This window comes from Hippocampus comes, unplaced genomic scaffold (assembly GCF_001891065.2).
Source record: "Hippocampus comes isolate QL1 unplaced genomic scaffold, H_comes_QL1_v1.1 scaffold67, whole genome shotgun sequence".
NCBI lineage: Eukaryota > Metazoa > Chordata > Actinopteri > Syngnathiformes > Syngnathidae > Hippocampus > Hippocampus comes.
The window spans coordinates 1998546-2021898 of record NW_017805221.1 but is presented as its reverse complement, the minus strand read 5'-3'; the positions used below and the strand labels follow the sequence as shown (position 1 = coordinate 2021898).

At 44.3% G+C, this 23353-nt stretch overlaps 3 protein-coding genes across 6 annotated transcripts; 1 reads left to right on the top strand and 2 right to left on the bottom strand.

The window, feature by feature from the left end:
* Positions 1-787: 787 nt before the first annotated feature.
* On the bottom strand, positions 788-1981 carry mrpl51 (mitochondrial ribosomal protein L51). Its single transcript, XM_019869019.1, has 4 exons — positions 1831-1981; positions 1540-1636; positions 1183-1290; positions 788-1088 (listed from the first exon to the last, which is right to left on the bottom strand). The coding sequence occupies exons 2-4, from the start codon at positions 1628-1630 to the stop codon at positions 892-894; spliced, it is 396 nt and encodes a 131-aa protein (XP_019724578.1). The 5' UTR covers positions 1631-1636; positions 1831-1981; the 3' UTR covers positions 788-891.
* lag3 (lymphocyte activating 3) lies at positions 1078-10004 on the top strand. 3 transcript variants are annotated; one of them, XM_019869016.1, is made up of 8 exons: positions 1078-1163; positions 6034-6148; positions 7254-7474; positions 8164-8418; positions 8504-8803; positions 8875-9129; positions 9238-9353; positions 9710-10004. In XM_019869016.1, the coding sequence occupies exons 2-8, from the start codon at positions 6057-6059 to the stop codon at positions 9821-9823; spliced, it is 1353 nt and encodes a 450-aa protein (XP_019724575.1). In that variant the 5' UTR covers positions 1078-1163; positions 6034-6056; the 3' UTR covers positions 9824-10004. The 3 variants fall into 3 exon arrangements, with proteins under 3 accessions (XP_019724575.1, XP_019724574.1, XP_019724573.1); XM_019869015.1 differs by lacking the exon at positions 1078-1163 and adding an exon at positions 1237-1337; XM_019869014.1 differs by lacking the exon at positions 1078-1163 and adding an exon at positions 5659-5937.
* On the bottom strand, positions 9970-22501 carry plekhg6 (pleckstrin homology domain containing, family G (with RhoGef domain) member 6). Of its 2 annotated transcripts, none has more exons than XM_019869013.1 (15): positions 21803-22501; positions 20384-20611; positions 19727-19861; positions 17762-17899; positions 17189-17284; positions 17067-17117; positions 16113-16262; positions 15716-15826; positions 14505-14654; positions 14299-14433; positions 13461-13580; positions 13175-13307; positions 12973-13088; positions 11635-12851; positions 9970-10462 (listed from the first exon to the last, which is right to left on the bottom strand). In XM_019869013.1, the coding sequence occupies exons 2-15, from the start codon at positions 20528-20530 to the stop codon at positions 10279-10281; spliced, it is 2883 nt and encodes a 960-aa protein (XP_019724572.1). In that variant the 5' UTR covers positions 20531-20611; positions 21803-22501; the 3' UTR covers positions 9970-10278. The 2 variants fall into 2 exon arrangements, with proteins under 2 accessions (XP_019724572.1, XP_019724571.1); XM_019869012.1 differs by having other exon boundaries at positions 22086-22501.
* Positions 22502-23353: the final 852 nt, after the last annotated feature.

Below are 23353 nucleotides of genomic sequence, written 5' to 3'. Positions count from 1 at the left end.
CCCCCCCGCCCCTCCTCCACCTGCACACTTTGCAGTCCTGGAGGCCGAGCTCGGTGAAGGGATGGAAGTGGACGTCACTGCAGTGCGTGGATGTCCACGGAATATTGACTCGACTCTTTTTCCACTGATGGATGGAATTCCACTTCAATGTAAACATATGTTTGAATTCGTTTGTACGTACTGTTCAGGGGTCCTCGCTTTACGACAATTCGAAGTTACGAGTCAAAAACCAATTGAAATGAAGAGACATCAATACGTGGCAATATGCCCTTATATCTATGATCTCTAAATACTTATCAGTGAACCCAGGTAGGACAGCGATTTAAAAATAGTCATTCTGAAAGACCTGAGGGTCCCTTTAAAAGGTTGCCACAAGATGGAGACAAAATGAACAGTAGTTATTCCTTGGCACAAAGATCCCACAAAATGGCATTGCTTTGGCCAGTGCCAAACTGAAAACGATGCGCCGGTTGCCAAATGTTTCAAACTTATCTTGCGATATTACTATACCAAGTAAATAGCTGGCTTTATAGCAAAGCACATACTGAGCAATATACAATTCCTACTAAAGGCAAAAAAAAAAATAAGATGACCCATTTGCACGGTCCACACCGTGGTATTCTTATTTATTCATTTATTTTTTTATCATTTAAACCTAAGTTTAAAATAAATGTGAAAATCAGTGCAGTGCTGTGATTGTGAATGTGATGTTTATGTAATTGAATGAAAAGAAATTTAAAACATAGCGAAAAAAAACATGACAAAGATGAAAACAACAGACAAAGCATAAAGGAATGGAAAGGTTCTGATAAATTTCCATCCAAGACACACACCCACACAACTTACAAAAACAACTAACTACACAACTCTGTGGGACGCCATTGTGACGCGTTAGCGATGTTTGCCATAGCGGTTGAAGCGTCTGTAGAGGAAGCGGATCCTCTTTTCCAGGTTATGTTTTTCCAAAGTCATCATTCGGTCTCCCACCATCCTCTTCTTTCTAGTGAGACGCTGCAGCTCGTTGCCCTTGAAGGCCTTCAGCCAGCAGGGGGCGATGATCAGGTCTTTGGGGTGAGCTTTGAAATCTCCTGCGGAGGCACGCACAATCACCGAGAGGAGCAACGAATACGGTCCAACTCTAGTGGACTTTCTATCAAGAACAGGTTCGTCTAACATTGTTACCTAAGATTCCTATGTTGTCATAAACTCCAAACATGCTCCTTTTCTCATCCCACCTGTCCACCACTTTGGGCTTGGGGATAGCGTTCATCCTGATGTGGCAGCACGTACCTGCAAGTGGCACATGAGAACTTCGAAGTCTGGATTTGCACTGCACGGTATCAGTGGCAGAATTCAGCTCAATTGGGAAATGAAAGATTAGGTTGTCTTATTTACTTACAACAAAATAAAACTAATACAAAAAAACGGAGCACAAAACGCAGAAAACAAGCTTTTGTGTGAAAAGACAATATTGTATAGATAACAGTGAATCGTAAGTCGCGACCATCGTAAACCGAGGAGCCGCTGTGCAGTTCTTACCACTGGAGAAGGTCCGAGCTGGGTCGCGCAGAGCTCCCGCCGTCCGCAAGAAGGCTGCTCCTGCTCGAAGTAACCCCCCAACAGCAAACATGTCTTCTGCAAAAAAACGAAAACAAAAAAAAAAAAAAAAACACCGATTGGGGACATGAGTATATCACGTACGTGCTGGTCTTTTGCCCGGTTTCTTTTCCATTGATTCGCCCTCCATGTAGCTAGAACTAGCACACAACACAAACTTTTGCTCTTCGTCGGCAAATAAGAACCGTCGTGTCACACTGAATTTAGCATTTACCCTTTTTCAGTTGCACCCCAGTTGAATATGTTGTTATTCAGACTATAATCATGGTAAGAAGTGACACTTGAAAAGCTCCGTTATTGACACTTGAACGTGATGACCGAAGGGGCAGCCATCTTTACGCACTGTCCCACAATGCATTGCGCCGGGCGGACTACCGTAAAGCACTTTGTAAAGGGAAGCAAAATGTCTGGTAACTACCTTAGCGCACAACGTTAAATAAAAAAAAAAGGAAACGACACACAGCATGAAATAAACATGTAATCCCTGCCGTTTCGGTCATTAAATCTTTGCTTTTATGTATTTTGAAAATATATAAAAAATATTTTTAAAAAGTCAGATCATGGTGAACAACTAATTTTAATCAGAGATGGCTGGATGTGTAACTAAACGTATTTTTGACGCACTTTTTGAAAATGTCTTTACTTTTTTTTAAGCATGTCAGATTTTGAGATATTTTCATTTGTTGTTTTTGAGTTTGACCAGTGAAAGCTTGTTGTGACGTTTCAGGAAAAAAAATCCACCTGTTGCTGAACCTAATTCTATTATATTTTTGCTCCTAATGTTAATAGTTTTATCATGATTATGAAAACCTGTTGTGTGAGAGAAAAAATTATGGCAGATTCTGAATTAATGCCAAAATTCATCCTGTAAAATTGACTTGCATTTCTGATTATTATTTTTTATTTTTGTAACGATATTTTGACCAATGTCATGTGTGATGCAGATGTCACAAACTTGTGAAAAAAAGTTCACATAAAGTTGTTGCCATCGTTTACTCACAAACAGTAGACACGAAAAGTCTACACATCCCTTTTCAAATGTCAGTTGTCTGTTTTTGTAAAATAATGAACACGATAAATAAAATCATATTTGATGAAGCATTTCAAAACTTTTTCAATGTATAACTTGTACAACTGAATTGAGAAAATATTTTCAAGCAGAAAATTTAAAATAACTGACAATGTAGTGGCACATGTGTGCACACAACTCGCAATGTGGTTGTGTTGTGAATTAACCATTCATCTTCAAACTCAACTCAACTGTATTTCTAGAGCACTTTCAAACAGCCATCGCTGCAATTAGCTGGCGAATATTCCAAGGTTTTGCTGGGAAAGCCTCCAGCTCATCCATGATCTTTTGACAATAAAGTTGTATCCAATCCAATCCAAATGATCCCAATGAGGACAAGTGCTATCGAAAAATACAAGGCTGGAATATAGATTTAAAAAAAAAAAAACATTCCCTAATTTGAATTGCATTAATTCAACAAGATTGGTGGATTGTACTGATACTGACACTTTGCGAGTGGCTGGAAAATTGAAGATTACAAGAATTGCACACGCACACACACGCACGCGCACACACACACACACACACACACACACACACACACACACACACACACACACACACACACACACACACACACACACACGTGCGCGCACATGCAAGCTTGAAACCTTCAGTTTCAATGTGGTTAAGTGCTGGATGGAACAGTTTGTCATCTTCAAAGCAGCGAGCTCAGCATCATTTGAATTTGTCTCCGCTTCAGTCTGATGAGTGTCAATGTTTGTGTGGAAATTAGACAGCCTGAAACTATTAAATGCACGTTTCCAATGAATTTGTGATAGAAGAAGCAGTGGATGAGTTGACCGGAAATCTCAGGCAATTGACATGAACTCTAAAAGTACATGAAATAAAATTTAAAAAATGAGAAACAAACAAAAAAATAATGTATCACATCTGCAGTAGAAGTGCTGACTTGACCACATACAACTTTGACATCTTCTCTTGCCAGTATCCGTCGTGAGCGGAACATTTTCTATCGTCAACAAGTTTGAATAACAGGCGGCGTGACAGACCTCATTTGCATATCGCTCTTGTGCAATTTCTTCAAGTTCAAAGCTTTGTGGTTTCCACGTGAGGGTCTGTTTCCTCTCTCACGGTCGTGTGGTAGAAAAGACCACCTTGGAAAGAGCGGCACATGACTCACTGTAGCCACAACATTAGGGACACCGGCGCCTGCACCAAAGATCAGCTGTGTCATCAATGGGGCTCTTGCAAAACATCAGAATTTCCATTAAAAGTGGCGTAAATGCATCGTCGTGTCTTAAGACTTCCTTTCTTGGGCATTCTTTTCGAAGTCTCTATTGTGAAAACAAAAATAACATCACCGATTAATTGCTGTGTCAAACGCGCTGGTCACGTCAATCTTAAGGTTAGCTTAGCAATTAGTGTGGCTTCTCTGTCTTTTCTGGACATCTCTTCCCGAAAATGATGCTTGTCAGAAATGGAGGTTATTTAGTGCCACGCAGGCAACGATGACTGACTTTGGGGGCGATTTTGCGACGTGTTTCGCTGCACTAGTAGTCGGCCGAAGCTGTTGCTAATTAGCTGCCCGTGTGGAAGAAGCACAGCGCTTCCCTCGACCTACGAATCCTCGCGGCGGGTGATGTGAGCCCAGTGAAACATTTTGGGGAACCATCTTGGTTGTTGTTGTTGTTGTTCTTCTTCTTCTTCCCTTACTTTCTTTTGACAATTGAGTCGGTGTTTGATTCTCAGTTTTGCTATTCCGCGCCTACTGTATCAATGAGGCGCAAAGCACAAATTTCGACCTGCAAACTGGGACGCAAAATGGCTTACTTCGAACCTTGTACGTGTAGTCTTCGCGCTTGCTTCACACTTACCGAAAACCAACACGTGGCTTTCTGACAGTGTTCATTTTTTGGCTAGCCTGCATGTGTGAGTTCAGACCGACACTGTATGTGAAAACGACTGATAACGGAGCGAGTGAATCACAGTTTCTGTGTTTCTGCATGAAGTTGTTGTTTAGGGAACCTCGTGCAGGGCTTTACTGGTGATGATGTCAAGCCGACAAACCGACAGTGACGTAGCACACGAGAAGGTGAGGCGCTTTTGGGGTTCGCTGATACTGAGGTGTGAACAACAAGTCGGGTTTCATGACGCATGGGGAGACTAATAATTGTAAGCCTCTTTTGAGTCTGCAGAAAGTAATAGCAAACAAAATAAGTTTGGCATAAAGCGCAGTGAAGACTATTTTTTGGTGGGCAATATTTTCAATGGAATCATTTCCTTCAATTGTCATTTTTATGCGCCGTACCGTGCGAAGCATTTATAATGTAGTATAGCCAATACGGAGAGTTTTTCCAATACTGTACACGACTTGACCTATTTGATTTCTATCGATTATGCTTTCTCACAGGTTAAATATTGCCTCATTGTTTTGTAATTGCATTTTTGATGGTGACGATTATAGTATTGTAGTCGTAATGTATTCTGATTGACTTGACAGGTCCCATCGAGTTTTTACAATCCATCTGTCTGATTCACACTCATGTTATGTTTATTTCTTCTCTAATAGTGTCCATGCAGGCTCAATGAGACCCGACGTGATTCATCACAAGGAAAAAACAAACAAACAAACAAACACTCGCGCACACACAAAAATCAATTCAATTGATTATGGAAAACATAAACAAAAGAACAAAGAAAAGGAAAATATAAGGTCCGCATAAAAAGTTGAATCCTCTTTTTAAGATATGTTTGGAGGGATGTTTGTTTTCTACATTTTCAAGAATAAATTAATTTCACACATTGTCTGAACAAAGGCAAGCCTTATGGTTTTTAATACAGTATTGCAAAGACAAAAAAAACGATTACAAATGCACGGAATTAATTAAAAAATTAAAAAACAAAACTATATAAAGAGCAGCAGAAGCTTCATCCAGTTTTGTTAATTAATTAATTAATTAATTCATCTATGTATTTATCTTTATTTTACAATACTTACAACTTTGAAGTGTTTATTTTTTAGTTGTTTTTTTTAATCTGCAACACAACAGTGTGCAAGACAGTAAATTTAGAGAGAGAGAGAGAATCCGTGGGAGGAAATGGGTCTCCCGCTATGCGTGTCTGATATTTTCCAAACTACCAAAAACTCCTCCCCCGGTCCTATTTTAAGGCCCTTACCACACGACAACAGCAAAAACCTCGCACACTAAGCACATCACTTCACCAGGCACAAGTAGAAATGCTTCTGATGTATTTGATCTTGGCTCTGATTCGGATCCCCTTCTCTGGTATTGGTCTGAATATTGCCTTTTGGAAGCTTCATTTTATTTTATTTATTTATTGATTTATTTGCTATTTCTGATGATTTCTCTCATTTCATGCAGAGGCTCGCCATGAGCTACAAGAGATGCTTGCTGAGTCCAACTCACAAGTTCTTCTCCCATGTGACTGCAACAGCTCTTCGTCAATCGCCATCACCTGGACCAAGGATCACCAAGGGTAAGACCACTCAATTGTTTTTTGTTTTTTTTTGTTTTGTTTTTGTTTTTGGATTATTCATTGCAGGACCCCCCCAAAAAAATATTTGTATGCTCTCAACACAAACGCATGTATTGAAACAATAACACTTATTACAACACACTTTTTAAAATATCCCTTCGCGCCTGTTGTCAGTCTGTCAAGAAATTAAAGATTATTGTATCAGATTTGTGACCCACACAAAATATGTGATCGGATTTGAGTTATTTTGCTATATTTAATTTGATTGGAGGAAATGTATTTTCCAGGTTTGAGTTAAAATATGTACAGTATATGTACACAATTAGACAGCAGGGGGCAGTAGAGGAACAGCGTAGTGTCAGCCGCGTGCAGTTGTTTTCACAACAAGCTGCCGTAAATTGGTGTGTCTGCCCTGCTGTGCGCGTTCCATTTTGGCACTGCAGTTGAACAAGCAGCAACCGAGCTCCTATGCCTATCCTGATTTTAGAGGACAATTTTTTGTGGTTGACAGGCCTGCCAAACCAGGGTCTGTTACAAGATCACTTTCAGGGAAACCAAAAGTGGACTGGCTCACACACTTCTTCCCATAAGAGGCTTCAAACGCTTTCCAAGTCACTGCCAAGCTGACATAACAAATAATGCAGTGGTACCTCTACTTACGAAATTAATTGGATCTGGAAGAAATTTCTGAAGTAGAAAATTTTGTAAGTAGAGATGCGTTTTCCATGTAAATGGCCAGAAAGATGCTAGGTAATAGCCAATGGGAGAGCAGCTTAAGTATGTTGCGGTCAGGAAACTCGGAGCTGCGAGTATCAGCCCACTGTGTATTTTTATCTTTCATATCTCGAAATTTCTTCCGGAAGAATAGGCAATATTTTCCCGTTGAGGCGTTTCGTAACTTGAAAATTTCATATGAAGAGACGTTCGTCAATAGAGGTACCACTGTAATGAGTTTTACCGGAAGTCATGCAGTCAGCTCTGTGGCATTTTTCATGATATGTTAGCATTAATTAAGCTAACGGACATCGTTCAATAAGATGATCCGGTTTGGTGGAATATGTTGGCGTTTCAAACACCCCAATGGTGATAATTTTCCGATCCGCAGCACCGTATGGCGACAGGAGAGGAGCGGCTTGCAGTTTTGGGGCTCGAGATGGCTGCAGAAAGGTCAGCAGCGCGTGCGCTGCCCCCGCTGCCAGCTCCAGGCAGGCGACTGCGGCCTGCGAATCAGCGACGTCCGGGAGAAGGACGGCGGCCGCTACGCTTGCAAGTTTCAGAGCGGCGGACAAATCATCACGCGCCGGCTCGTGCTGAGAGTCATCAAAGGTAAGAGGCCTTCACGTTCGTAGACTTTTCTTACACTTGCCAAAAATAAATAAATAAATAAAACAATAAAACATAGAATTGACCTTGAATTTACAGAGATTTTAAAAACAGACTTCAAAATCACAAATCTCATCTTGAACATTTGAAAAACATGTTTGTGTTTGTCGTACCGTCAATACATCAGCACAATAATAAGAAATGCGTCAGAAAAACTACAAGGTGTACAATCGTAGTCTCCGATATTTGAATTTTTAAAAATGCAGATCGGAAAGAAGAGGCAATACATTCAGAAAAAAGAAAACAATGACAGCCCCGTTTTGTTTAGCGGAGATGCCGGCGCTGTTGGTGTTATTGCGCCTGGATGGATGGATGGATGGTGGAGGCGTTTTTGGAACTGAGAGTCGCCGCTTGGAATTGGAGCGGATCTAAAATTGACGGGAGAAGTGAAGCAACTTCTGGTTTACTTTCAGATTTAGCTTGTAGCCAACGTGTGGGACGTCGCGCGCGTTTTGAGCGTGACGTCGCCGAGCCACTGGTGAAAGGAGACTTTGATTGTCTCCTCTTTCATCTGTAGCCGCTTGAAAGGACAAGGCGTATGCAGGAAGAGTTGTCACGGTGGTATGACTGTCCATGTTTTGAAAGCGCTTGTATACAAGTAAAGATGTTTTTAATTTTTTTTTCCTTGGCAGTGTCTTTCTATCCGGTGGCGCCGGTGGCGGGGGTCCACGTTTCAATCAACTGCAGTGTGACCCCCAGGCCTCAAGGTGCCACAGTGCAGTGGCGAGTAAACAACGGCTCGTTTGCGCCTTCGAGCGGGGCGAGCCCGCCGACCCCTCGGTGGAGCTTGCAGGAGAAGGCGAGCGTGCGATTGGCGGGAGAGTGGATGTGCGTGGTGGCCAGCGGAGACGCGCAAGGCCGAGCCTCGGCTGCTTTAACTGTGAGAGGTGAGATGCGGAGCCCCTCAGAGCCCATGAGGGGTGGGTCGGCAAAAAATTCTGTTTTTGACTGAACGTTTGCGTCCCGTCCCAGGAATCGTCCACCCGTCCCGAGACGCGACCAAGGTTTACGCCGCCGTGGGGTCCGGAGCCACCCTCCCCTGCGTCTTCTCCCCTGGCTCAAATCCCTCGAAGCCCACCTGGCAGAAACTCCAAGCCGGTTCTCTCTGGAGGCCCGCTTCCTTCTCCTCTTCCCCGCCTGCTTCCCAGCCCGCTTGGGACCACTCGGCCCGTTTCAAAGAGACTGCCCTCGAGGACGAGGGAACGTACCGATGCGGCGGGGTGGTGGAAGGACACAGCCTGTCTCGGAAAGTGCAGCTGGTTGTGGCCACAAGTGAGTCGCGTCAAGGTCTCTCCGGTGGTCTTTCAAAATCAATCCTGCCTCACCCGGTTGCATGTTTGCAGTTGAGCGCAGCGTCACCTGGAAGAAAGCGCTCACGCTGACCTGTCAGCTGACGGACACCAGCGAGGTCACCCGCTACCAGTGGGTCCGCGTGACCCACGACGCCAGCGGCAAGCGCCGGGTGGAAACTGTCCAGGAGGGGAAGAATCTTCGCGTGAGTGACGTGTCGCACGGGGACGCCGGCGAATGGGCGTGTCGTTTTTTCGGAGAGCGGGGACTCCTGGGCAACGTAACGCAAGGCATCGGGCCTCCATTGGGTAACACATTGAATTAACTTGAAATCTTTTTTCTTTTTTTTTTTCATGCCTTGCGACGAGTTCCAGTTCAGCCGTCACATTTGACTTGATTTTTTTTTCAAATCGCAGATCACGCGAGTGGCTCGGCAGGAGTGTCGCCCAGCACCTCAGTCGCGCTCGGTGTCAGTGCTCTCCTGCTTCTTCTGCTCCTTCTTCTGGCTCGGATGTACAAGAACCATCAGAGGGTAAGAAACAAAAATATAATGGTAGACCAGAATTGAGATTTTTTTTTTTTTGTGGGGGGGGGGGTGTCTGACAGGATGTCAAATTGATTTTCTCTGCAATCGTATCCCATCTGTTTGTCCTACAAAAAGGCAACACTGACTCGGAATAATCTGAACATCATGAGCGAACATAAATAGATATGAGTGATAATTTACCGTAAAAAAACAAAAACAAAAGTGTTTAACACCCCCCCCTTCCTCTCAAAGATTTTTGGAAAAATCACGTTTTCCAAAATCTTGTTCTTGCTCTGCAACGCTCTTTTATTACTTTAAGGAAGCGATTTTTTTTTTTAACTTCTTGCTCTTTTCCCATGCAGAGAAAAAGAATTTTGCAGTACACCACGCTGGAGTCCATTCTCCATGCAAGGTCCAAGGAGCGCGAGGCAAAAGACCCAAGTCGAGTGAAAAAATGGACGCCACTCCAGACCTAAGCCACAAAACTGGCAAACCGCCTGGGAGCACTGGAGCAGTTGTGTTTTTTAAGACTTTTGGGCATTATTATTGCCCGCTCACTGTCCATCAGCGTTTGCAATTCAGGAGAAGGGTTAGGGTTAACTGTTGCTTTTCACCTTGACTGTGTGTGTGTCTTCTTTTATTCCACAATAAAAAAAAAAAAAAAAAATTAAACTGTTTTGGAAATGAGTACTAGTACAAAAATACTGTCGTACATCAGTTTTAAAAATCTATTTACACAATAACAGCAAAAGCACGATTTATATTACCTACATAAATAAGTTACATGAATTCATACCCAAGACAGACAACTGTGTGATTCTGCCCCAAAATGCAAAGGTGGCAAAAAAAAAAAAAAAAAAAAAAAAAAGCAAAAATGGTGCTTGTGATGTCAGACGTGTCGTCATGACTATTTGTCAAGGAGCGGTCAAGTTCACACCTGGCTGCAAAAATTGTCTTCCTGCTCGGAAAGATGCCACAAGATCAAAGACTGATTGATGTCCTCCAGGACTCCTGGGGTCCTTCGATGCGCCGAATCCTCTTGCAGCTCGTTGTCGTCGTCGTCATCGAAGCACCAGCCGGGCCAGTCCACGTTGATGCCGTTCGAAGGGACTGGACTGAAAGGATGACAGAGACACATAAGGGAATGGCTTCTCGCGCTCGTATTTTTCAACAGAAAGCAAAGCAGAAGGCCTTCACACAATAAAGCGATGCGGATTTCAAAGTAGGGTTAAGGTTGCTGAGTCGGGCTGCAAACTCATGGTTGGGGTTTCAAAGTACAGTTTGAAATGACAGGGTTTCAAAGTAGGGTTTGAAATTAGGGTTATAATTTGTAAGCTGGATTTGAAAAGGTGTTTGGGATTCAAAGTAGGGTTTCAAAAAAGGATTAGGGATTCAAAGTAGGATGGCAAACTAGGGTTTGGGTTTGAAAGTAAGGTTCGCGTTTCAAAGTAGAGTTTTAAACTAGGTTTAGGGTTTCAAAATAGGGGTTCAAACTACAGTTAGGATTTCCAACTAGGGTTAGGGTTTCAAAGTAGGCTTTGCAATAAGGGTTAAGGTGTCAAAATAGGGTTTAAAACTAGGGTTAGTGTTTCCAACTAGGGTTCGGGTTTCAAAGTAGGGTTTGAAATTAGGGTTGGGGTATGGACAGTGTTTGAAAGTAGGATTGGGGTTTCAAAGTAGGGTTTCAAACTAGGGTTGGGGTATCAAAATAGGGTTTGAAAGTAGGAATGGGGTTTCAAAGTTGAGTTTCAAACTAGGGTTAGGGTGTCAATGTATGGTTTGAAATTAAGGTTAGGTTTTCAAAGTAGAGTTTCAAACCAGGGTTAGGGTTTCAAAGTAGGCTTTGAAATTAGGCTTCTGGTTTCAAAGTAGGGTTTTAAACTAGGGTTAGTGTTTACAAGTTGGCTTTCCAACTAGGGTTAGAGTATCAAAATAGGGTTTGAAAGTTGGACTGGAGTTTCAAAGTAGAGTCCCAAACTACGGTTAGGGTGTCAATGTAGGGTTTGAATTTAAGGTTAGGGTTTCAAACTAGGGTTAGGGTTTCAAAGTCAACTCTGAAATTAGGCAAAAACAAAAAAACAACTCAACTCATGAGCCTACCCTCATCCAATTTTCAACCCAATCTGTTGGTTCCAAACAATCAAGGCAAATTTGGTACCCCAATGCGCTCAAAATCCACCGCGACCCAGAGAGCGGCGTCGGACAACCACACAGCCTTTGGAGCTTGTTTTTCTACCTTGGCTCAACAGAGCCCGGCGGCGAGGTATCGTCGCGATGCGTTTCTCACCTGTCCAGCCTGTCGTTGCCGTCGCCATCCACCAGCTGCTCCTTCCATCCTCGACTCACCGTGAGGACTCGAGGCCTCCGCAGCCGCACCTCCTCCTCCCATTCGGCGTCTCTGTCGACGTCACTCGCAGAGCGCGATGGCGACGGGGACGTCAAAGGAGACGCAGGAAGCTTCCGGCTCTTTACCGTTTCCCCGTCTCTCGTTCGACCTTTGGCCCGCTGGAGAAGATCCTCGAGAGACGCCGCGGAAGCCGACATGCCGACGGGGCCATCCGGAAAGTGGAATCGCTGCTCCTCTTGACTTGACATGTTGGGAATGGACGCGCTCCTCTGGGTTTTCAGTCTGGACTTTTTATTCTGAAGGTCACGGGTCGTCAGTTCAGATTCTGAAAAGATCTCGGTGTCCGGCGACGCGATCGGAACGCTGTTCCAAAAAGTGCCCCTGGTGGGCTTCAGGGCGCCCAGCTTCAGCACAAAGTGAGATTTGGAGCTCTTTGGATTCACGCTGCAGTCAGAGTCCGAGTTGGAGGACGAGTTGTTGGATGCCGACCGCGCGGAGAGGCCTTGGTGGCCATTGTCCGTCCTCCTCTTTTGTAAAACCGGAGACCTGAAAGATTTTGCGAAGCCTTTGGACTCCGCCGAGCCGCCAAAGGTTGCAGGATTGTGGTTTTTCTCCCTGGAATAATTGACGGATTGGGAGTTCACTATCCTGGCATTTGCCGGTAACGCGGTCCCCTTCCCGGATGGTCGTCTTTGGCCGGGAACCGGCGAAGTGGTCATCTCATCTGTCGGGTAGTCAACATCCGGATAGCCACCTGGTACCAGAGTATTGGGTCTGCTCGTGACGCGTCGCAACGGGTTGATGACATCTGCACGCATGTGGGCTTCGTTCAGATTTGGCACAGATTGGGCGCTCGGTTTCGACGACGGACTCCATTTCTTCTCTCGATGGATCATACTTTCCGCTCCTCCTCTGCAGCCAAAGTCTTTGAGGACAAATTTCTGAGGCAAGACTTCAAAGTGCTTGTGGGGATTTTCCGACGCATGTTTCGATGCATGGGCGCCGTTTACCAACTGAGAGACTTCCTGTTTGCGGGGGGTGAGGTCCGAAAAGTCTTCCTCTTCTGAGATCAGCGCGTACGTCTCGTCAACCGCGGCGGATCTTTTTTTTACCGACGACTGCCTACTCTCGCCCTCCCTCATGGTCCTCAGTATCACCTGGCAGCGTGATGTAGATGAAAATGTGTGAGCAGCATGAAGAAGTCTCGAGTTTGAGGTGGAATTGCACAGCACCAGCAGCAGACTCATCTGATTTCAAGATTCAGAAGATTCGGTTTACCTTTGCCTGATGAACGGCGGACACCCAACTGGAGCAACTTTCCGAGGTACCGGCTGTGAATATGTAGACATTGACAGGACACCAAAGCTCCCCGACCTCCACCAGAAGAAAGGAACCTGCCAGAGGGGGAGGAGTGTCTCGGTGTCTCGTGGATCCATGGCCCCGTTCATGATTTGAATGCCTTCGGAATGGCTGGACTCACAGTTATCCTTCAATGCAATGCAGTACGTTCTGTCCAAGGCCAGAGGGGGCCGAACCACCTTCAGTCGCTCGGTTTTCTTTTGCACTTTGGCCATGAGAAGCACATCAGTGAAGAGAAGAGCCACCACCTCCAGCTGAGTCGTGACAAAACATGAGGACGTTGTTAAAAAAAACAAAACAATGAATTACAAATACTTTGATTCATTATGTCGTCAAATTAGGCTTGTTCTTTTTTGAAACTCAGTAGATGACTACACGGTGTAAAAAAAAGACAAGCAGGGGCTCACCTTGCTGTCTTTCCTGCCACGGACCTTCAGGTTCTCTTCCAGGAGCAACTTGCGGACGATGCCGTGACCGACCCCGACGATGGGGCACGTCAGGTCGAACTGGCAAATCTCTCGGACATGCTGCACAGGAAGTGTTAGGTATGAGTATCTTTCCCAATTCAACACACAGCTCTGGAACTCAATCAAGTTATCTGTCTAGCTAGCTCGCTAAAGAGTGAGCTAGCTTGCTAAGTAGCTAAATAACTAGCTTATCTAGCTATGTATCATCTGTCTTTATGTCGGTCGGTCGAAAACTCAAACAAGTGTCCCAAATACTGTTGTCGAGCTTGACAATGTGTTGAAATGTTTTGATGATTCACAGCGTTTTGTTTTTTTTAAATGGTTAAAATGCTACTGTTGAATGTGTTGAAAAGTTACTTAAATATTCCCTGTACAGATATTAACTCATTCACTGCCAGCCATTTTCAGACCTGCCTTGACACCACAATGTAAAAGAATATAAACACCACACACACACACACACACACACACACACACACACACACACACACACACACACACACACACACACACACACACACAAATACGATTTCTGGTTTCAATCAATGTTCCCTCTTTACTAAGAGAAACATTAAATTGAGATTTTCATGATTTTCTAGATCGCAAAGTGAACGAGTTTTGAAATTAGTTTCCTTGCTTTTTTCCAAGTATTACATCTGAGCATTACAATTTCTGTACTTTTTACTTTCTAACAATAGAAATAAATATTGCTGTAATAATATCGATTTGTTTTTACGACAAATGGGAGCGTAAGTGGTCATTCATTTCTGCGATTTACCTTGTCAATTTCCTCACTTATTCCCTCCATTTCGTATCCCTCCAGCCTCTGAGCGGAGAGCGAGAGCGCCGCCTCCTCGTCCTTCAGCCTCAGGTAGTCATTGATGCTCTCCAGAAACGTGTTCACGCTGGATAACTGAAAAGAGATTTTCCGGCTTTGGAGGGAGAATTCCCTCGCTTGAACGTGTGAAGTTTGACGTTTCTCACCATGCCGCGCAGGCTGCGCTGCACACGAGGTTCCTGGGTGGTCTTGAGCACCGCCTTGAGAAGGAGGGCGTACTTGGTGATCCTCTGGTGGGGTTTGGCCTGCATGTCGCCGATGCGCATCCGCGCGCACTGCGGGTGGGTCTCCACCCACTGCGTACGAGCACAACTCGGGATTACTACGTGCTCTTATTGCATTTTCAACGGCGCGCGTTTGACAAAACAAGAAGAGCCTTTGAAGTTTACATGTGGTTAACGACAGAGTCTGAAAGCTTGCACAAAAACCACAGGACCAGTTTGCGCTAAAAAGAAATAATGGAGGAGTAAAATGGCCAACGTTGGCACGAGGAAATCGTGTCTAATTTCCGTTTGTGGATGACATTTAAATCTAGAATAAGGAAATCCAGTTTTTAACGTTTGGTGCATATCACAGTTTGGCCGTGTACGTACGTATTTACTGTACTTGTCGCGTATGAACAAAATCTACATCGTGAGATTCCCCTGCGGAGCTCACCATCGCGATTTATCGACTCGTACGTTGTTGCACTTCCGCAGGCTCGGCGCACATGCTCTGTAAAAATGTCCGGTAAAACGGAAGCAAACCTCGCTGTCTGCGAAGGCTGAAATTATCTCTCACGTTCGAAAGGGACTCTCGCCGACGAAGCTCAGCCTCGACTCTGAATTGGCAAAGTCAACGATTTCGACAATCAACTAAATCATGGCAGAGTTCGAGGCAAACAGATTGAAAGACGAGCGTAAACGGCTTCGGGGCCTGGCACGTCCTAAATTGACGACAGTTGGCTTCGTTGCCGGCGCTGGCAGTTAATTGCCGATCGCGGGTAACGTTTGCTGACTCCGTGTTTTCCGAGATAAAGTCGGAGCCGCTACAGTTTGTTTCGTGTCTTTTAAAATAGTTTTTTTTCCTTCATACTCGACAAGCGTAATTGGCAAGTTTATACTGTAATACATGTTCGTGTTTTTACATCTATAAATGTTCATCCTGTATTAGACATCGTAGTTGGCGGCCATTTTATTGGAAATGGTAACAACAAACTACCGTTACATCCCTCGAGGTATGTTGTCAAGAAGCTCGACTGTATTTATATATACATAACCGTTACATCTATACTTATAAAGTATATTACAGTTTGATGCACACGATATGAACAATATTTACGTAAGTCTGTTGTGAAATTCGCCAAGACAAAGCTGACCTGCACGTATGTGAGGAATTGTGGGTTGCTTTCCATTTGCAGGCGTGCAAACTCGAAGCTGTTTTCCTCCTCCGCACAGTAATGGCAGTACGGTGAGAAGCGTTCACGGAACTGCAGACAGATAGACAACATTGGCCGCGTCTCGTGTTTTCCATTCATTGTCCAACTCCAAAATTGTGAACATTGCAAAAAGGTTTGTTTTGTTTCAGAAGTGCAATTCAAAAAGCGAAAGTCATAAAATAAAGCAAAATACACAAGATGTGTAAATGCACATCCATTCTTTTTTGTTGTTGTTATTATTTTACCGTTTTCAGACATCATTATAATCACGGAACAAACCAAAATTGTGTGTGCATGTACAGTATGTCTTGACGCGATATGGAAAGTGAATGCTCACCTGGAGGCAGCCCGCATTTAAGCCCATTGGGTTAAAAGGTTTGCCCGTCAAGCGGACTTCCTGTAACATGGGATAAATCACTTCCTGCCAGAATAGCTGGTGTGCGCTGAGGATGGCGGGAAGGTTGGAGAAAAGCCGCTCGGGGGTCACCTGACAGCACACCAAGTCAACACAAAGGGATTTAGATGCACATATGCGCGCGCACACATACAGTATACAGCATATGGTATCCATTATCGGAGCCCCTTTTATCCTCACGAGGGTGTGCTGGAGCCTATCCCAGTTGCCTTTTGGGCAGTAGGCCGGGTACACCTTGAACTGGCTGCCAGCCAATCGCGGGGCATACAAAGACAAGCAACCTTTCGCACTCACAGTCACACCTAGGGACAATTTAGAGTGTCCAATTAACCTACCATGCATGTTTTTGGAATGTGGGAGGAAACCGGAGTACCCGGAGAAAAGCCACACAGGCACTAGGAAAACATGCAAAGACACAGGGAAGACGGAGCCCGCAATTGAACCCCGGGCCTCTGCACTGTGAGGCGGACGTGCTAACCGGTCATCCACCGTGTTGCACTTAATTTAATTTATTTTTTTTGAGTGTATTGAATAAATATAACTGACAGTAAAAATACATTTTTACTTTGGTGCAAATACATTTCAGAATCAGATTTTTTTGTTTTACTTCAGGTAAGTGAAGGAGTTGAATCAGTACTCCTCTCAGTCTTTATTTGTATTCTTGGACACAAGTATCTGCACTTGTACCTCAGGACAAAGCGTGAGTACTTCTGCCACCTCTGGGTGTGCGCGAATGACATTTTCCGCCCTCTCAGTGGAAACACATTGTTTCAGATTTTGCACATCAGAATGTTTCCATTGAGATTCAGCGCGTGTTCTGCCAATGTGGGGCAATCAAGTGGTGAGGGTGGGTGGGGGGATGCAGGCTGAACTGACCTCCTGGAGGAAGCCGCGAAGGTGCAAGTTGACCAGAGCTGCGATAACCAACTGCAAGAAGCATCAAGGGGAGCTCTCAACGCACTTTGCATTTTGACACAAAACAGTGGGCGGCGTCTTACTTCTTTGATGACAATCAGTCTGTTGATGTAGTTGAGTTCGGTGAGCACAAACTCCCACATGGCTTCCTGCTGGTGCCTCTGCATTCGAGACATGATCTGGCAACAGATGGAAATCAAGCCAGTGAAATTGCTTTTCATTGTCTTACTTTTTATAATGTGAAGCACATTGAGCTATCTTGTTTAAGAAATGCGGGATATAATTAAAGTTGGCTTACCTAAGCCGAAAGAAAAATACCACTGTATTGTGTCATTAAAAAAATGTCGAGATATAATCGGGTTTTAGAAAATGTCGTGACTCTCCCTGAAATTGTGTTTGTATGTTCCCTTTGCCTTGCAGGGGTTGGAATCGGGCTGTCAGGTTTGCGAGTTGTGGCCACCAGCAGCTCCTCGCAAGTGCTCTCATGATCATGTGTTTGAATGTTACATTCAATCAACGCACAAAGGCACTTTGTGATTCGGATTATAAAGGCATTTTTTTTCCTTCATAATTTTGGTCCTGGACTTCAGAGGTTCAACTGGATTTTTGAGAGGAGCGCCATTTTTTTTTTGGGCGGGTGGAGTCGGTGTTCTTACTGAGTGCGAGTTGACGATCTCAGTCCAGTTCCTCTCCAGCATACTTCCGTGGCTTTCCTCCCTCCATCTCCACTTCAGGCTGATGGGCACGGCGAAGGTCTCCAGCTCCTGCTTCAACACGTCCAGCTGACTTCTTTCCTGAAAGGAACAGAAATGGACAAAAAAGAGAAAGAAACTGTCACTCTGGAAGTGGGCGACTGCAGCACCGGAGTGTCATGATTCATTCTTTTGGGTCAGGAACACGGTGCATGTTGGATGCTGTCAAATCTCATTTACCGTGGGACTAAAACATAGCCCCGACTGACTCTCTGTTCAAAGAGTGAAAACTTCCCACTGGGTTAATTCTGAACACAGCCACATCCCCCGTTGGAAACCAAATAACTGGAACTGTCACAGCAGCTAAAGACCTAGGAGTAAGTCCAGTGGTACCTCGACTTCTGACATTAATTGGTTCTGAAAGAAATTTCTGAACTAGAACATTTTTTTAGTTTAGACACATTTTCCATGTAAATACCCGAATCCGTTCCAAGCCCCCCCAAATTCAGACATAAATGTTTTCTAAAGCATAAAAATGCATCAAACTATGTAACAAATACATGTTACAATTAGATTATTGCACAATAAATGAGAGCTGTGCAGCATGTAAAAAACAAAGAATAAAGAATGAAAAGGATGGTCATTTAACTGTTAACTGCGTCCTCATTGGTTTTTTTTTTTTGCCCTCTTTAGTCCATGTTCTCTCTCAGAATTGGTTTTTGCCTGGCGTTGTGTAATGAACTGATGATCCAAGGACGTTTGCTTTTGTCAGCTTTTAACAATCCTTCGAAAATGTCCAAGGCAAACATCAACATAGTGAGCGATTGCCCGACTGGTGAACACTTTTTCTGGGTCATTCACATTTACGTAAAACTATCCGAACACCTCACTGCCCGAGTGGCGAATGACGAGGAAGCTGTATAGACACCTGTCTATCTATTTACCTGTCTGCACACATAGACACATCCGGTAGAGGTCCCTCTTAGCCAATGGGATGCCAGGATGATGCTCGGTAGTAGCCAATGGCAGAGCAGCTAGAAGTATGTTGCGTTCAGGAAACTCAGAGCTGCGATTAGCAGCCCATTCTGTATTTTTTACCTTTCGTAACTTGAAATTTCTTTTGTAACAAGAGGCAATATTTTCCTGTTGAGGCGTTTCGTAACTTCAAAACTTTGTATGAAGAGACGTTCGTAAGACACTGTATTTGTAACTCTCTAAGTAACCTCAAGTGAAACAGTCACCATGTACATGTCACTAGTTGGAACTGTAACTAAGTACTGTAACTGTAGCTAAATAATTGTAACTCAAGCAATTAAGCAAAACGTGTCAGGAAAAGCCTGCCAGACCAGCTGAACTTAATTTGGGGTTAATCACGTCAAATGGCGGCTCCCATTGAACATGAGCTTGAACGTGATGGTTCATTCTGAGTGTGACCACATCCCCAGTTTGTAACTGTAATCAACTCTAGCTGCCTTGAACAAAATACCTGCAAATGTAAGTAAGTAACTAACTGTACTGCAACTAAGTAAATGTAACTAAATGTAACTGTAACTAACGAAGTGACTGAAGCAAAGAAAAGCAAGGGAAAAAAATGCAGCCGTGCAAAAAAACTTTGCGTTGCCTCGCAATGAAACGTTTGCAAGGGAAAGCAAAGGTTTTTCTTTTCTTCCAGGTCACCTTAGTTGCTCCTTAGTAACTAACTGTAGCGGTAACTAAGTACCTGTGGCTCTATCTTACTTGTAAAGAAATACATCTAACTGTAAGTAAGTAACCCTGCCTGCACCGTAGCTGAGGAACTGAAGCAAAGCAAAGTATAAGGGAAACATGCCAGGGAAAGCCTGCTAGAACAACAGAACTTTTTATGACCACTGCATTTTATTATTTTTTTCTGAGAGTGTGTTGTGTTGACACACACTGACAAGACGGTACCTCGGCTGTTAGGTTCCTATCAGACACTCCCTGGTTGAGAAAAACTTGTTTGAGCGCAGCTCTGGGTTTGGCCGCTGTTGACGCTCCCTTAGTCACTGTTGAAAAGTTGCTCACAACTTTCTGCCTTGTCCGCATCTGCAACCAAATCGAGAGCAGCAAGACTGTTCACGTGAAGACATTAAGCACATCGGAAAGTGGCTCTTTGTTTGGAAAAAAAAAAAAAGCTAAATCCCTTAAATTCTTTCTGCGATAGCAAATGCAGCGATAAAATTGAAGTCATGAAATCAGAATTGCATGAGCTGCAAAACGAAGTTGGGTGAGCAAAAAATGTCAAACTTCAACACAATATTTGTTTATATTTTTTATATAAATATGAAAAAAACATGCAGATGCTGCTTAAAAATGAACTTTAAAAAAATGAATGCGCATGTGGTTAAAATACCTCATGCTTAGAAATATAATTTTTTCTTTCACGCATCCATCTGTCATTTTCTCACAAATCATTCCTGGCTGTCAGTCCGCCTTGTTTCTCATGCTAAATGTTTGCCCGCTCATGAGGACAACCGCTGCTCTAAAACAAAAATGTACCCCGAGGCATCATTAAGTGGGTTTTTAAGCCCCTCCCCAAATCAAAAGGTCAGATTGTTGCGCACTTGCCTGAGGGCCATACGTGTAGAACTTGGCCTTGTCTGGTGGCACCTTGTGGTAAAAGTGGAGGTCTGCCGGGGTCTGAATGACGACGACGGACCCACCGAGGTCCGCCGCGTCGCCGGCGTCACGTGACTGCGCCGAGGCTGCCTCCATTGCTGACGGGAAGTCTTCTCAGGGGATCATGTGACCTTTAGGAGGGGCAGGCGGCGTCTGGCTGGGTCATTGCCAGTTCAGCTGAGGGAGGAGAAAGTCAAACTGCATTTGAGAGCCCGACAGACGGCCGACATCGGCCTGAATCAATATTTGCTGGCCGCGTGAGGATGAATTTGAAATCTAATTGGGTGAAGAAAACCTTTTATTCTTAATGACATTGGCCAGCACTCCTGAGAGATTTGGGCAGATGAGATTCATTCAGACAAAAGCTGACCTTTGACGCCATGTCATGACAAGCTGGGTGCTCGGAGACTATGTTGAAGTGAGTTGAGAAGCTTCGTTTGGACAAAAGTAGTGCTTTGCCACCATCTTGCGGGCTCTGTGGACTGAAGCCTCATTGACATTTCATTGCATTCCAGCCAAGTGAGTAACAGCGCGAGAATTGCGCAGCTAGAGCTGGTGTCTAATGGCACTCTGGCTGCAAGCTCTTCTTGGCGGTCACCCCAATGTCATCAACGTGCCCCCCCCCCCCCCTCGCCCCTTCACCACGAGCTTTGAAGTTACGAGCCGGCGACGCCACGCCAGCTCTCAGGAAGGTGCAGTGGCTTACACTCACCGGACACAATATTAGGTACACGTGCACAATGGAATTAAATCCAATATCGGAGCGGTTTTGATCATAACTGAGTAAAAATGACACAGCGCGACGCTTCTAAACGGTCTCTGGAGTCAATCCATATCGGGCGCCAGGGTTTGGAATTGAAATTTCTTTTCACCGGCCACAGCAAGGAGAGTCTAGAGCCTCATGACATCAGACTGCAAGGTCTCGCGAATATGGTGGTTGAATAAATATGAAAAACACCTCTTACGACCACCCTCCTACATTCCTCTTCATCTTCACTCAAGACATAAACAATAAAGTGCAGGCTGTGGATTCCTTGAAAATCAGCCATCCTCAAAAGGTGGTACGGTACCGGCAATGGTCGGCTGCAGAGAAAAATGGTTGCCTAAGTACAGTACTGTACACGGTACGCACATGTTCACAGTGATTTACAATCATATTACATGTACTGTACTATTGCGTATTGTTGGTCACGACGATGGTCGTTGTCGAACTACTTTCCAGGTGGAACTTGGCGTCAAAAGTTGAAGAACAAACATATCTTTAAATGCAGTCATTGCCAGCGAGTGTATTCATCCGAAGTGTGACGTGTTGCCCGGAGACGGCAAAAACAAATGCCGGCACCTTGAAACCAGCAAGCGCATACTTACCCAGATGTGAACTTTGACCGGAAGTATCCCGGAAATTTCAAATTAATCCAACAATGTCCACCCATGAGAAATGTTTTTTTTTGTTGTTGTTGTTCTTTATCCTTCAGGTATGAAAGCTGCTCGCGGAGTGCAATTAATTTTCAAGCTTCCTGGATTCTTGCCGCTTTGCCACGTTGAGCCAGCAAATGAATAACACGAATCCAACCCAGCGAGCGACACGATGAAGTCAACCGCCTTTCTCGGGTGACAACACCCACAAGACAGCGAGAGAAACGAACATTACCTGAGTGCGATTGTATCCTTTTTGTGTGTGCGCTCGTCCAACGGTCATTTTGGGTGTTTGGCTTTCTCTCCGGGCTTGGCTGGGTCCGTCCCACCGTCCCTCCTTTCACCTGGGCGCCTTTCCCTCTGCCCTCTCGCAACTGGCCCGACGGGAACGACTGGATTGTGGCGGCCTACCAATCGCTTCTCTGATTCAGCGTCTCGCACTTGAAAAGCGCTGACGGATCGCCGCCGCACGACGTCGAGAGCGTCTCAAACGACGGCAAATTGCGTGGCGTCTGTTTGTGTTTTGCATTCCTCAACAGCGGTGTGGTGGCAAGTGACAAAGCGCAAATGATTGGCTCGTATAGATTTAACTGATTACTCAGGTATGTGCTTTACTTAAGTATTTTTAACCTTGCTTTTTTTTTTACAGTGTGGTAAAGATCGCAGAATCAGGCTTCAAAAGTACACTGAAAAAAGGTTTCCTCTTTCCAATTCATTCCATTTTATTTCGTCAAGTGGTTGCACGAAATAAAATTGTCTGAATCCAGATACGCGAACATGATTTAAGTAGACTGTACATGTACTTCAATTCACCACGCCATTTTTTTTTAGTGTATGCAAACAAAAAGTCATGATATCATTAGGCACGCAGGGCGTGAAAAGCCATGAGTGAAGTCGTACAAAATAGCACCACAAACGAGTAGTAATGAGGGCGAGGTGGCAAAGGCGAAAAAGTGCTCTGATCAACCAGAAAAAAAAAACATCGCAAGAACAGATTTTAATTCCAGCAATACCACTATAACGCCTCTAGGTGGCAGTGTCACCCCGCAAATACTACCTTCTCTTTCCATCTTCGTCATAGATTAAAAAAAAAAAGTACAGTAGTTTTAGTTTAACTTTTTGGAACCCGAGTTTTGAGCGCAATAAATTTGCATATCATTACATGTGATCAAAGTTAAAGGAAACAATGAGCAACTTGCGTTACGGCCTTGTTTAGCCACACACAATTACAACTTCAACAACTTCATGTGGGAATGTTGATGGGTGACGTGCCTGCGGATGAAAGTCATCATCAAGCCCTCAGTCGTCACTTTAACACTTCCCGCCCTCCCCCCTCCGCCCCCAACAAAGTTAATGACACGGCGTACAAATCAATTGACCTTTTATTCAAACAATCACAGCCCGCAGCTGTTCGGCACTCTTGACACACGCTGTCGTCATTTCATAATCCCCAGAAATATAATGCACAAAGGGGATGACTAAAGAAATTTGGCACACGTTACA